General features: G+C 41.2%; 1 protein-coding gene across 4 annotated transcripts in view; it reads right to left on the reverse strand.

The window, feature by feature from the left end:
* Nucleotides 1-14,246, reverse strand: part of STXBP6 (syntaxin binding protein 6) — a 269,178-nt gene that overhangs the window by 54,242 nt on the left and 200,690 nt on the right. For all 4 annotated transcript variants that reach the window (XM_042235279.2, XM_027957218.3, XM_060401441.1 and 1 more), the window contains 2 exons: nucleotides 2,839-2,969; nucleotides 1,747-1,912 (listed from right to left, as the gene is read on the reverse strand). In XM_042235279.2, coding sequence (XP_042091213.1) covers nucleotides 1,747-1,912; nucleotides 2,839-2,969 — 297 coding nt within the window. The remainder of the gene's footprint in view (nucleotides 1-1,746; nucleotides 1,913-2,838; nucleotides 2,970-14,246) is intronic.

Here is a 14,246-nt window from a genome sequence, read left to right on the forward strand (position 1 = left end):
CAGGGAAGAGAGCCCCTTCGGGGAGGAGGAGGGGAAGCTCCCAAAGCTCTCCTTAACCTTCACAGGACAGTGGAAAGAGCCTGTCCCCTCCCCGCACCCGAACACCCTTCTTCCGCCTCCCATTTCCATTCTGAGGAAATGCAGTCATCCCCACGGAACCACTTCTGCTTCTGGCGCTCTCTGCCTCCTGGATGGCACCTGGAGGAGTGGAGCGCTCGAGGAAAGTCTGTCTCCAAGGGCAACAGAAATTTCAAATCCATATGTCACGATGTTTTTTGAGAGGAGACTCTGCTCAAGTGCTAGCTAGGCAAGCAACTGACCATACTACACTTCTGCCGACAGGGAAAAGGTTTCATAGCATAAGATCAAGAAGCAAATTTGATTCTAGGATGGTACAGAACATTCTAATGAAGAATGAGGGAAAGCTGGAATTTCCTTGCCAACTTTCCATTTCCTGAAGACATGGCCATCTGTGGTCCTCAGCCTTGGGTCCTCTGACCTTTGGCCAAGTCTGTTAAGGCTGGACTTTCAAAGCACAATTCATTTGTTCAGCACTGGTGGCACAGACCAGGAGAGGGGGTTCTACCTCATATCTTCCAAACAGTAAGCGGTCAGTGTTTGATATTTCCTTTTCTTTCAACATTTGTGTCTAATAGTTTTTCCACTTTTGTTCCATAGGATGCAGCCACATTGAAGAAAATATGTACTCATCACCTCTTCTGTTTTTCTAGGACTAATTAAAAAAGCTCTAACACCAAGGTCTGCATCTGCATTTGAGAGACTTCTCAAGGTTCATATGATGCGAGGAACTTCCTATGTCAGAAGCACACTGACACTTTAGCGGATAATAATGAATTGCTGACAGCATTTTCTCCCACCACATCTAGTGGACTAACGGTAAAGGAACAGTGTGCACAGCAGCTGTTAGGACAGGATGATGGATTCTGCCTCATGTTCATATGAAAGATATATACAGCCCAAGGGGAAAGTGTAATGTCTCTAATGTGACCTTCACTTGACATTTGATTAAGACAGAATTGGTACTTTTTTTTTTTTTTAGAAGATGCTTTCAAAACCAGGAGAACATATCAGTGAAAAGACCAATGATATACACACTCTTCCTCAACTCAGAGTGACTGGCAAGGCTTTATACTTTTAGCAGTTTCAATTCTCTGAAAAGAAATGCCACCTAGAAGAAACGTGCTAAGCACCCTCTAAACATTTCTCATTAACTTGCCCATACTGGTACTTGCCCCTATAAGGCTGGCTTACAGCTCTCATCCTAAGTCAGCTCTGTCTGCCAATTAAGGAATAAATGAGAGACTGGTTGCTATTTGTGAGAAGGAACTAGATCTGTAGAACATTCATATCAATAGTTGCAAAACATCTTGAGAAATACTAGGAAAAAAACAACTCTAAAAGTGTCCTGTGTTGAAATGATAGAAATGGTAGTGAGGAGACCAAATGCACAGGTTTTTCTAATGAAGAGACAGGCTTCCTCTCCTGGTACAAATAATCTTATCTAAAGGGTTAATTCCTTTAAAAAGATCGGTTTTTGGATAAGAGTGAAAACACTCCACGCTGTCTTTAGCATACAAAGAACTCCCAGAATGGTCCTCAGGTGGTCCAGCTCTGAGCATCCGGATTCTTTTCTGGTCTTTAATTATGCTGCTGAGCACCTAAGTCTTTTTGTATAAGCGAGTGGAAGGAAATGGGATGGCTAAAGTCATTCAAACGCCCACTCACCTCCCATGATTTTGGACTGGCAGTTAATAAACTCCGGCTTCCTGTCTGTGAGGTAGCGCTGGCAGGTGTGGTGGAGGATCTGGAAGAAGGTACATTTTTCTGAGGCTGTGCTGGCTACCCACTGGTCAAAGGCATTTTCAAACAACAAATCGAACTCTGCAGAATCCTGGAAAAGACATTGAAAGAACGAATGATATCCATCTCTAAAAAACTGCTGCTTCCAGTTTACCATATTAAGACTCATAAAGGCTAAAACACCTTTCTGAGACTTTGTTCCTAATCACAAGATTCATCTTGATTAGCACCTAGGGGCACAGAGAGTCCACCTTTCTCCTTTTATCAAGCAGATCTCTTTGTCTCACAGTGTTTTGAGATGTCCCCAAGAAGCTAGGAGCACAGAAGTCCCTTTAGCTTAACTGCATATCAACTTGTATCCTATTTCAGACTACACATGGTCTTTCCCATTGCTCAAGAAAGGATTACTTCAGGTTCCTGGCACTGAACAATATTAATCTTGTCCCTAACCTTTGGTAGGGAAAGATTATCCCTTATTATTGTAGTGTATAGTTTCATTTTACACTTCATTTTTCCTCATCATTGATATATGGTTAGTGTATAAACAAAGGGAATTTACTTGCATACATAACTCTACGATGAAATGTTTCATTTATTAAATCCAATGGAATTCTAATACATCATTTTTAATGTGCAGTTCATTTATTGGATTTTTGGTAAATAAACCTCATCCCTGATTGCATTAGGAGGCAGATGGAACTTTGATGAACATGGGTTTTCATACTGATAATCATAGATGTGATATCTTAACTTTGCACTTGGCACTTTGCTCTTTGTATTGAAGGTAGCTAGTATTTCTTCAATATGCATCTCCTTAGGTGCCTCTGTCCAACATGATGAAAAGATTTATAATTTCCCACAAGACAGGCACAGGAATCAGAAAGTCTCAGCCACATAACTGAAACAGAGAAATAGCCTTGTCAAAAATGACTCAGACACCCACCACTCTGCCAAGGTCAATGAGAGAGTCACTGTGAGAAAAGAACACCTCGGCTCAGCACTGGACAGTTCACTCACCCGATTAGGATCGATGCCGTTAACCTGGCGAAGCTGCTCGAGCATCCACTGTGACCGCCGCACAAATGACGTGGAGCCTTCAAACTGTTTGACCTTCGTAATGGATGCCTGCGTGGGTTTCTTGTTGGTCACTGCCAAGAAAAGACCACTCTGATCAGTGAGTGTGCAGGATGGGCTGAATTCACACTCACAGGTGTTTCTGTCTTATGCCTACTTGCATATGGGCCATAAAAGAGAGGAAAAAAAATGACATATTTGTGTGTGTGTGTATACATGTGTATCAGTGTCAATATAGAGGGGAGGAAGAGAGAGGGGGAGGGAAGTGCAGAGAGAAAGAGAAGCAGAGGTAAACAAGAAATGGATGAATATGTGTGCCTTTAGTGAGAGGCGAACTCAAAAGGAACAGATGTTATAATTTGCACCCTCGAGCAGTTACAATATAATTTTAACTGTAAGGGCAGCTTCACTGATGCCTTCATCCACTCACGCTGAACACGACAGGGACAATTAATAGTAAGCCCCTCTAATGGAGGCTCCAAATAAACCATGATGGTTAGCAGGGAAAGCGGCACAAAGGGCTGAGAGCATCTGGTAGGGGTGGCTGGGAAAGGCTACCTTTTAAAGGCACAGTTCACTGGTTCCCTGAGGCAACTACAATGTATATTTCTAATGCTATAGTCCAGTGTAAGTATTCCAGGCTTCAGTGATAAAATAAGAAGAAATACCTCACTCAAAAAAAAAAAAAAAAATTGGCCTTATGGTTCAGTTCAGTCACTCAGTCGTGTCCGACTTTGCAACCCCATGGACTGTAGCACGCCAGGCCTCCCTGTCCATCACCAACTCCCGAAGTCTACTCAAATTCATGTCCATTGAGTTGGCGATGCCATCCAACCATCTCATCCCCTGTCATCCTGTTCTCCTCCCGCCCTCAATCTTTCCCAGCATCAGGGTCATTTCAAATGAGTCAGTTCTTTGCATCAGGTGGCCAAAGTATTGGAGTTTCAGCTTCCACATAGAGTACAGTTAGTTTGCATCTAATCTGCATCTGATTATAACCCCCGCCCCCCTCCACCTATGATTCCTTAGGCTACCACAACTGCAGGCCTGCGGCAGTTCCTCCTCTCAGCCTTGGTCAGTTCTCCCTTCCACGCCGAGGATGGACCTTCTCACTTCTCAGACAGAGATCAAGCACCAGCCAGCAGGAGAGAGTCACTCTGAACATTTGCCTGTCTGCTTACTTCTTAACTTAGAGCCTCAAGGGAGGGGAGGTAATTAAGTATTTTAAAAGGATTTTCCTCAAAGCTCCTCCTGAGCTCTGGCTGTAGGAATTGTAAGTTAAAATAGAATTGATGCTATTAAAAGAAGCAGGAAAAGTGGAAAGCACTCCTCCTAATGAATGCAATCCTAGTAAGCCTGTACATCAATGTGACATTCTTTCTTAGTTTCAAAGCAGCCCGCAGATTCCACATTTTGAAATAACCATGCAATGCTCAACAGATGGCAAAACGAATCCTTGCGGGATGAAGGACAGAAAGTACCTGTGCCAGTTATGGTTGGTGGTAAGAAGGCTCTCCTTCACACACAGCAGAGTGTATCACAGCTTCAGTGTCTGGGGTCATTTAGGCAGGAAAACATTGACCAACAGGGGAAAGTGACCAGCCCTATGGTCTAGGCCTGGGCTGTTCTTAGGATCTCAGTCCAACTTTCTCTTTTTGTTCCTAGCCAGAATTTAGCAAACATTTTTTTTTTTAAATTTCAAATAATCCTTAGGTGTAATGCCCATTATTCAGTTATATTTTGGATAAATGCTTAGGAACATTTCACACCAATTGCATTTACTTTCATGGTTAAAGAATCATCACCCCTTAAACACCCAACATCAAGGAAATGTTATCGTCTTCCATCCACAAATGGCCTGTCTGGCCTACAGCTCCAAATATAAGCCTATTTAAGTCCATGAGGAACAATCATTCCCCTCACTAAATTCATGCAATATTACCAGTCTACCCAGGGCTGTCTATCCACTTAATTCATTTATTTTGTGTGTCTATGTGACACAAAAGGGGCTCTCCTAAATTTCTCTGATAGTCATACCTTGCTCTGCTGTTTTAATAGCAAAGGAAACAACACACCTGGCATATATGTGGGTCCTAAAATGTGCTTAAAAGATTAAAGAATGCTTTGCAATAACAGGAAAACATGGGTTCCTGTATTAGACCCACACCCCTAAACACACAAAGAGGATTTCCTTCTTTGTTTATGTAAATTACATGACATTTAGGCATCCTGGGAAACATGAAGGTTTTCCTTCTGACTTCAGCTAACTCTTACTTTTATTACTGGTCCACTTATTTCGAACTAGTTTACAGCATTATAAAAGTTCAAACATTATTCATGATGGTTGTAATTATTGGCATGTTTGGGACTGACATTTTAGGAGAGTAAGTTCCATTGGAAGTTCGTCACTGAAAATGAGAAGGGCAGGAACTCCACCCACCCAGCAAATGCCCCTCGGAATTGTTCAAGAGCGATCACATTGCTTCACGGTCATTTTTAACAGAGGCAGATATGACTTCATCCATTCCTGCTTTTTTCACCCTCTATTAGTTTACTTCTTGCCCAGTTCTTGGAATCTGATAATTTTCCTGGGCACTGAGCCCGGTTTAGTTTAATTTTTGTTTAGTGTTATTATCTCCAACATCCCACTTTCTATTTTGAAGCAGGTGCCTTAAAATTATATCATTATATACACATTATATAGAATTAAATGAAGACTTCCCCCTTCTGAAATCAAAACACTTGCACAACCATGCCATCGCCAGACTTTCCGAGTTCTGTGTTTGAAGAAGCCATGTTTTAACCCCTTTCTATTTTGGTGTTTTCCGGATCCACAGCTGTTAAAAATAAGTCAGTCAGTCAAATTCCAGATGTCTAGTGAAAACAGCAATTCACCTTCTCCTTCCCAAGGGAAGCTAGTTTACAGCACACTCTGGAAAATGCAACCAAATGATCTGGATCAGTGCTCCTGTAGGGTAGATTTCATATTCGTTATTTTGAAAAACTTTAAAGGTGAGATAATCATAGGTTCATCATTCATGAAGAAAAGGTGAATATGCAAACATGTAGAGAGGGTATGATGATATTCCCAGGTAACACTGCAGACTACCCATAATCAGCCCCATCCCCTAATTTTCCACTCCGACCCACACATCAAAATCACCTGGGAGTTTTGCAACAAAAATACCCAACACTGTCAGTCAGAATCTTTGGGGATGTAGTCCTGACATCCATATTTTAAATGTTTCCAGTTGACTTGGAGGCACTTCGACTGCTAAGAGCTCCTGAACTATGTGTTTACTCATGTAACAAATATTTATGGAACATTTATTAGATGGAAGATACAGAAGGAAGTTTTGAGGATTTTGAGGATTTTTCACATATTAAGAAAGAAGTGGTTCTCAATCAATAACTTTGGTGAGGAGGAGATAAGAATGATGCTATAGAAAATAAAGCATAATAGAATAAATGACACAGGAGTCATCTGAGATGTGTGTGTTGGCGGGGTGGGGGGGGGGGGGGGGGGGGGTGTGGATTTAAGGACCAAAATAAAGTTGGGGAAAGTCAGGGAGGTTTCATGAGGCAGCCACATTCTGGGCAGTATAACATCCCTCACCAGGACATCTGATTTTCCCCAAATTGGCCTTTTAACCAGCTTGACCATTCAAACTGGAATACATAAGGCTGAACCATCTTTTAAGAACTCCTTGCCAAAGCAATCTTGAGAAAGAAGGACAAAGCTGGAGGTATTATATGCCCTGATTTCAAACTATACTACAAAGTTATAGTAATCAAAATGGTACGGTACTGGCGCACACACACAAAAAGAAAACAGACACAAAGGTCAATGGAACAGAATAGAATCTAGAAATAAACTCATGCATATATGGTCAATTAATTTCAACAAGGGATCCAAAAATACACAGTGGGGAAAAGATAATCTCTTCAAAAATAGTGTTGGGAAAACTTCCACATTGCATCCACATGCAAAAGAATAAAACATCATTTACAAAAATAAACTCAAAATGAATTGACATCTTAAATATAAGACCTGAAACCATAAAACTCCTGGACAAAAACATAGGCAGTATACTCTCTGACACTGGTCTTAGGAATGATTTTTTGGATCTATTTTCTTAGGCAAGGGCAACAAAGCAAAAATAAACAAATGGGACTACAAAACTAAAAAGCTTTTGCACAGTGAAGGAAAACATCAACAAACTGAAAAGGAAACTTACTGAATGGGAAAAGATATTTGCAAATGATATCTCTGATGAAGGGTTACTATTCAAAATATATAAAGAACTCACACAACTTGGTATCAGAAAAAAGAAACAATCCAGTTAAAAAATGGGCAGAGGACCTGAATAGATACCTTCCCAAGGAAGACATAAAGATGGCCAACATACACATAAAAATGTGTTCAACATCACTAATCATTCAGTTCAGTTCAGCTCAGTCTCTCAGTAATGTCCAACTCTTTGCAACCCCATGAACTGCAGCATGCCAGGCCTCCCTGTCCATCACCATCTCCTGGAGTTCACTCAAACTCATGTCCATTGGGTCAGTGATGCCATCCAGCCATCTCATCCTCTGTTGTCCCCTTCTCCTTCTGCCCCCAATCCCTCCCAGCACCAGAGTCTTTTCCAATGAGTCAACTCTTTGCATGAGGTGGCCAAAGTACTGGAGTTTCAGCTTCAGCATCATTCCTTCCAAAGAAATCCCAGGACTGATCTCTTTTAGAATGGACTGGTTGGATCTCCTTGCAGTCCAAGGGACTCTCAAGAGTCTTCTCCAAAATGCAAATAAAAACTACAATGAGATATCACTTCACAGGCTGTTCTCAAAAAGACAACAGATGACAAATGTGGGTGTAGATGTGCAAAAAACAGGGCTGCTGGTTGGGATGTTAACTGGTGCCACCACTGTGGAAAACAGTATGGAGTTTCCTCAGAAAATCAAAAAGCAGAACTACCATATGATCCAGCAATTCCACTTCTGGGTATTTATCCAAAGAAAACAAAAAATGCTAATTTGAAAAGACATATGCACCTCTATGGAGAAGGCAATGGCAACCCACTCCAGTACTCTGGCCTGGGAAATCCCATGGACAGAGGAGCCTGGTGGGCTGCAGTCCATGGGGTCGCCAAGAGTCGGACACGACTGAGCAACTTCACTTTCACTTTTCACTTTCATGCATGGAGGAGGAAATGACAACCCACTCCAGTGTTCTTGCCTGGAGAATCCCAGGGATGGCAGAGCCTGGTGGGCTGCCGTCTATGGGGTCACACAGAGTCGGACATGACTGAAGTGACTTAGCAGCAGCAGCAGCAGCATGCACCTCTACGTTCATTCCAGTATTACTTACTATAGCCAATATAATGAAGCAGCCTACGTGTTCATCAATAGATGAACAGACAAATCAGATGTTGTATACATACATAGTGGAGTATTACATAGCCATAAAATGGCAAACTTTGGCCATTTGCAACAAAATTGATGGGCCTAAAGGGTGTTATATTAAGTCAAATAAGACAGAGGAAGACGAATATTCTAAGATTCACTTATATGTGAAATCTAGAAACAAAGCTAACAATCAAAACAAAACAGAAACAGACTCATGGATACAGAGAAAAAACTGGTGGTCACCAAAGGGGAGGCAAAAGGAGGGGCTGGATGAAATAGGTGAAGCGGATTAAGAGGCACACACTTCTAGTTATAAAATAAGTCATGGGGATGTAATGTACAGTATAGGGAATACAGTCAATATTATTGCAGGAACTTTGTATGATCAGGTAGTTCAGTCGCTCAGTCATGTCCTACCCCAGGAACTGCAGCACGCCAGGCTTCCCTGTCCATCACCAACTCCTGGAGTTTACTCAAACTCATGTCCATTGAGTCAGTGATGCCCTCCAACCATCTCATCCTCTGCTGTTCCCTTTTCCTCCCACCTTCAATCTTTCTCAGCATCAGGGTCTTTTCCAATGAGTCGGTTCTTTGCATCAGGTGGCCAAAGTATTGGAGTTTCAGCTTCAACATCAGTCCTTCCAATGAATATTCGGGACTGATTTCCTTTAGGATGGACTGGTTGAATCTCCTTGCTGTCCAAGGGACTCTCAAGACTCCTCTCCAACACAATTCAAAAGCGTCAATTCTTTGCTGCTCAGCTTTCTTTATAATCCAACTCTCACATCCATACATGACTACTGAAAAAACCATAGCTTTAACTAGATGGACCTTTGTTGGCAAAGTAACGTCTCTGCTTTTTAATATGCTGTCTAGGTTGGTCATAACTTTTCTTCCAAGGAGCAAGCATCTTTTAATTTCATGGCTGCAGTCACCATCTACAGTGATTTTGGAGCCCCCCAAAATAAAGTCTGTCACTGTTTCCATTGTTTCCCCATCGTATGGTAACACATGGTTATTAGACTCATCATGGTGATCACTTTGTAATGTATATAAATCTTGAATTATTATATTGCATGTCAACTATACCTCAATGAAATAAAAATTTGATGGCATCCCAACACATTTAGAATAAAACTCACGTCCCTTACAGTGACCTGTAAAGTCCTGGATGATCTAGCCCTTAAGTACCTGTACCATTCTCATCTCATTCCATTCTCCCTTTTGTCCCCCAGGATCCAGTCATCCTTTCCTCCTGGGAAACAGCAACCGCTGTATATCCTTTGCAAATGCTATTCCCTTCGTAGAAACTCCCTTTGCCTATGTGTGTGTTTGAGAGTATGTTTCATTGTTGTCTCTTGCTCACTGTTCCAGTTTCAGCTTATATGTCATCTCCATTGAAAAACCTTCTGTGATTGTCGTATCCAAGTAGGTTCCCCATCATGTTATTTTTTTCACAGAACTCTGTTCATTTCACAACAGGTGTATTTCAAGCCTGGGTAAAATATTCAATGTTTGCTTCTCTGACATATTTGTGAAGAATGAAAATCAGATTGTTATCAGGTCCATCTAGTTCTAAAACACAGAAAGGGAAAGTGAAGTCGCTCAGTCGTGTCCGATTCTTTGCGACCCGTGGACTAAGCTCCTCTGTCCATGGGATTCTCCAGGCAAGAATACTGGAGTGGGTTGCCATTTCCTTCTCCAGGGGATCTTCCCAACCCAGGGATCGAACCCAGGTCTCCCACATTGCAGGCAGACGCTTTAGCCTCTGCACTGCCAGGGAAGCCCTTAAATACCTAAAACACAGAAGATATGGATAAATCCCCACAAAGATAGGAAGCAGTGATATAGGATCCTATAGACACAAGCACTTTAAATTTTTTAAAGCTTTTTAAACATAGCTTCTCTTTTTTTTTTTCCTCTCTCTTGAACTTGACAATATCTCTGTGACAGAGGCAGGGTTATTGCTATGATCACGTATTATATTTATAGACAATGAAACTGGGGCACAGAAAGAGCTGACTTTCCCAAGCAATATTGGTAATAAATTTAAAAAAAAAAAACCTGTGACCTAAACAATGAGCTAAGAGTCTATGTCTGTTGCTCTTTCCACTACAGCTTTTTGCTACTATGTCAAATGTCATATTTTGTTGGGTGTTAAAGACTATCACAACAGAGAAGCCATTTCCAGAACATCTCTAAGACCACTGACTCATGTGCATTGGGACTCACTCTATAAGTCAAGTTTTGGGGTTGTCCAAGCCTAATGCTTCTTTTCACTCACTCCTGGCCATCATTGCTTTCTGTGGTGGTATCAGAGGAAGACAGAAGCACAGGGCAAACCAAGTACATGTCTTTCTACTACCAGTTCTGACAAAAAGAATTTGGTTTTCATTGCCTCCATGCCTCCTCTTTAGCCTTTCTGGAGACTTGATCTACATCTCAGCTGTAGTTAAGAAGCAGTGTTAGAAACTCTTAGGTCTAGAACATCATTACCATCATTTCTCAAGTGGTATAACAATCTCTTTCTCATGAACTAAAGGTCTAAAGAGTTAAATGGTCCAGTCATGACACATCATTCAGAAATAAGACACTTAGCTATAGTCAGAGTGGAGACCACCAGCTTTGCTTTTGCCCAGTTAGAAAATTCTATGTAATCAAAACCAGATAAGCCAGCCAACAGTAAAGCACCATCTGGTCTGATCAGAACTGGTCTTATATTAAGTCAGGAACTGGTGAAAGAGGGGGACACAGGCTGTCATCAGACATGAAAACCAGAAACACAAGTTACTTGCATGTGGTGCAGAACGGCAGAAGAACACGTACTCTGCCAGGGATTAAGAAGCTGATTCTCCATTTCAAGGTCCAGTGGTTTCGTAACTGCCTTTTTTTTTTTTAGGCCACTCTTTCCCCTATAATCTCATTATTCACAGTATCATTTCTCAATTGCCCCAAACAGGAAAATCAATTTTGCCCAAATACAAAAGATCTAGTCGCAATCCTAATATATTATTTTAAAGAAAACAGATAATCAGCACTTAAATAAAATAACAACTCACCACCTCTATATCCTCTACCTGAACGTTCCTTTTTAACATTAAACTCAAACTGAATCTTCTAACTTTATGTAGTCATTTCAAAAAAAAAAAAAAAAAAAGGTGCTAAAGAACAAACTGCATTGATATCCTCACTATAGTCTGATGTTGAGGCTAAGGCAGCTATAAAGCAGAATTTACCATTCGTATGTACCTAAAATACTTAAAAATGTCATCATGCTTAGCCCTCTCTGTCTCGTAGTTGAGGGAAAGTCAGCATTTTGTGGTGTGCCTTAGCCCTCTGCTCTGCTGGAGTCTAATGGTCAGATGTTTTGAATTCAATAAGAGTGCTGATGTGAAATAAACAATTTGGAACAAGGAAAAAAAGTGATGTCTACACAGAATCTCATCAGGGCTGCTCTCTGACTGTGTCAGAGGTGATAGACATAAAGGAAAAAAAAAGAAAAAGAAAAAGAAACTCTCTGAGATGTGATTCAGGAAGTAAAAGCAAGATAGAGCATGACTTCTGGGTGCAGATGTGGTGGACAGGCAAAGAGGACATGGTGAGAAATGATTACTGGGAACTGTTTTTCTTAATGCTTTTCCCAAACCCTAATGTATGATAATTCCAGGTGAATTTCACTGTTGTTCAGTCGCTCAGTCAGTCATGTCTGAGTCTTTGCGATCCCATGAACGGCAGCATGCCAGGCTTCCCTGTCCTTCACTGTCTCCCAGAATTTGCTCAAACTTATGTCCATTGAGTCATGATGCCATCTAACCATCTCATCCTCTGTCACCACCTTCTCCTCCTGCCCTCAATCTTTCCCAGCATCAGGGTCTTTTCCAATGAGTCGGCTCTTCCCATCAGGTGGCCAAAGTATTGGAGTTTCAGCTTCAGTCCTTCTAAGACTGCTTTAGGATTGACTGGTTTGATCTCCACGTAGTCCAAGGGACTCTCAAGAGTCTTCTCCAACACCACAGTTCAAAAGCATCAATTCTTTGACACTCAGCCTTCTTTATTGTCCAACTCTCACATCCATACATGACTACTGGAAAAACCACAGCTTTGACTACATGGACCTTTCTTGGCAAAGTGATATCTCTGCTTTAGAATATGCTATCTAGGTTGGTCATAACTTTTCTTTCAAGGAGCAAGTGTCTTTTAATTTCATGGCTGCAGTCACCACCTACAGTGATTTTGGAGCCCAAGAAAATAGTCTGTCACTGTTTCCACCATTTCCCCATATATTTGCCATGAAACGATGGGACCACATGCCATGATCTTAGTTTTTTGAATGTTGAGTTTTAAACCAGCTTCTTCACTCTCCTCTTTCACTTTCATCAAGAAGCTCTTTAGTTCATTTTTGCTTTCTGCCTAATGGTATCATCTGCATATTTGAGGTTGTTGATATTTCTCCTGGAAATCTTGATTCCAGCTTGTGCTTCATCCAGTCTGGCATGATGTACTCTGCACGTAAGTTAAATAAGCAGGGTGATAATATACGGCCACAGTATCTATGGAGAAATAAATTTCTCCATAATTTATTTGTTTAGGACAGTAGCTGCATCAGCTATTTTATCCAGTGAAATGGCTGAATATTTACAAAACTTAGAAGAAAAAATATCCAGATTGTTATCCCATATACTTTCAGATCAGGGACCTATCATCACTGCTACAGTTAGTGGGGAACGAAGCCCGGTGCTCTCCACACAGGGCTGATTATTTGCTTCTCAAACTACTTCTCAAAATGTGTCATGATTTAGGGACACAGTCATTTAGCCTCCACAGGCTCCCAAATGGCACCACTTCATGAAATGGCCAAGTGTGTTTTTCAGGCCCTATTCCTCTCCTTCCATCTTAGGTTCTGGGAACTCACTGGCCAGATTCCTAAAAGGACCCAAATGGGCCTGAAGGGGTAGTCTTAAATCTGACTGTTTTTAGGAAGAACATTTTAATCCAAGTAAACAACATCTACAATAACAAAAATGGTGGCATTTCAGCCACAACCATCAAGCCAGTAAAGACAAATACAGGATGCCCTATTAGAGTTCCTACTCTACTAACCCTGAGAGGGAGGGAAGGGGAGAGACAATGAACAGGGCTTTGAGGCTTGATTCTTAAAGGCAAACTACTATGGTCTACAGGAGGGATAATCACCAAGAAAGGAGCTTTCCACGCAAATGTTTCCTTATTTGGTATCACTAGTTCTTAGGGCTGTACCTACATCCTGGTCTGATCTCCAGACTGGAGGAGGAGGAGCAGACTCAGAGTCTAGGAAATTTTTCTGAAGGGATACCAAAAGTAACTGTATGGGAAACTCCTTTTTTGTAAATAAGCTTGGATGAGTCCTTCAGTAAAAAGAGAAGAATGAAAACATCTTTCATCATGCATTCATCAGGAAAGATGCTTTTAAAATGAAAATACAGCATCAAACCAAAGTAACTGACAACTACACATTTGCAGAGCAAGCAAACCCCTAAACAAACTCAGCAGGAAGTAGCTATACTAGCTAGCTTTAATATTTGCAAATTACCCACAAGGAGACAGAATTACTTTTGCAATGTACAACTTCAATGTCTCATGTCAACATGAGCTTCATTTTTAAAAAATCTTCCTGGAAATTCCCTGGCAGTCCCGTGATTAGGACCTGATGCCTTCATTCCCGGGTCCTGGGTTCAATGCTTGGTGGAGGAACTAAGATTCTGTGAGCCTTGTGGCACAGCCAAAAAAGCAACAAACAAACCAAACAACTTTGTGATCAAGATTTAAAAACAAACAAAATCTAGTCTCTCCCAATTATAACCTTCTTACCCTGTTGACAATGTTACTTTAACTATAGAAATATATAGATTTTATTGTGAAAGGGTAGTCTACATCTCAAGTCAATGACAGGCTCAGGCACACCATAG

The sequence above is a fragment of the Ovis aries genome, chromosome 18, assembly GCF_016772045.2.
Source record: "Ovis aries strain OAR_USU_Benz2616 breed Rambouillet chromosome 18, ARS-UI_Ramb_v3.0, whole genome shotgun sequence".
Classification (NCBI taxonomy): domain Eukaryota; kingdom Metazoa; phylum Chordata; class Mammalia; order Artiodactyla; family Bovidae; genus Ovis; species Ovis aries.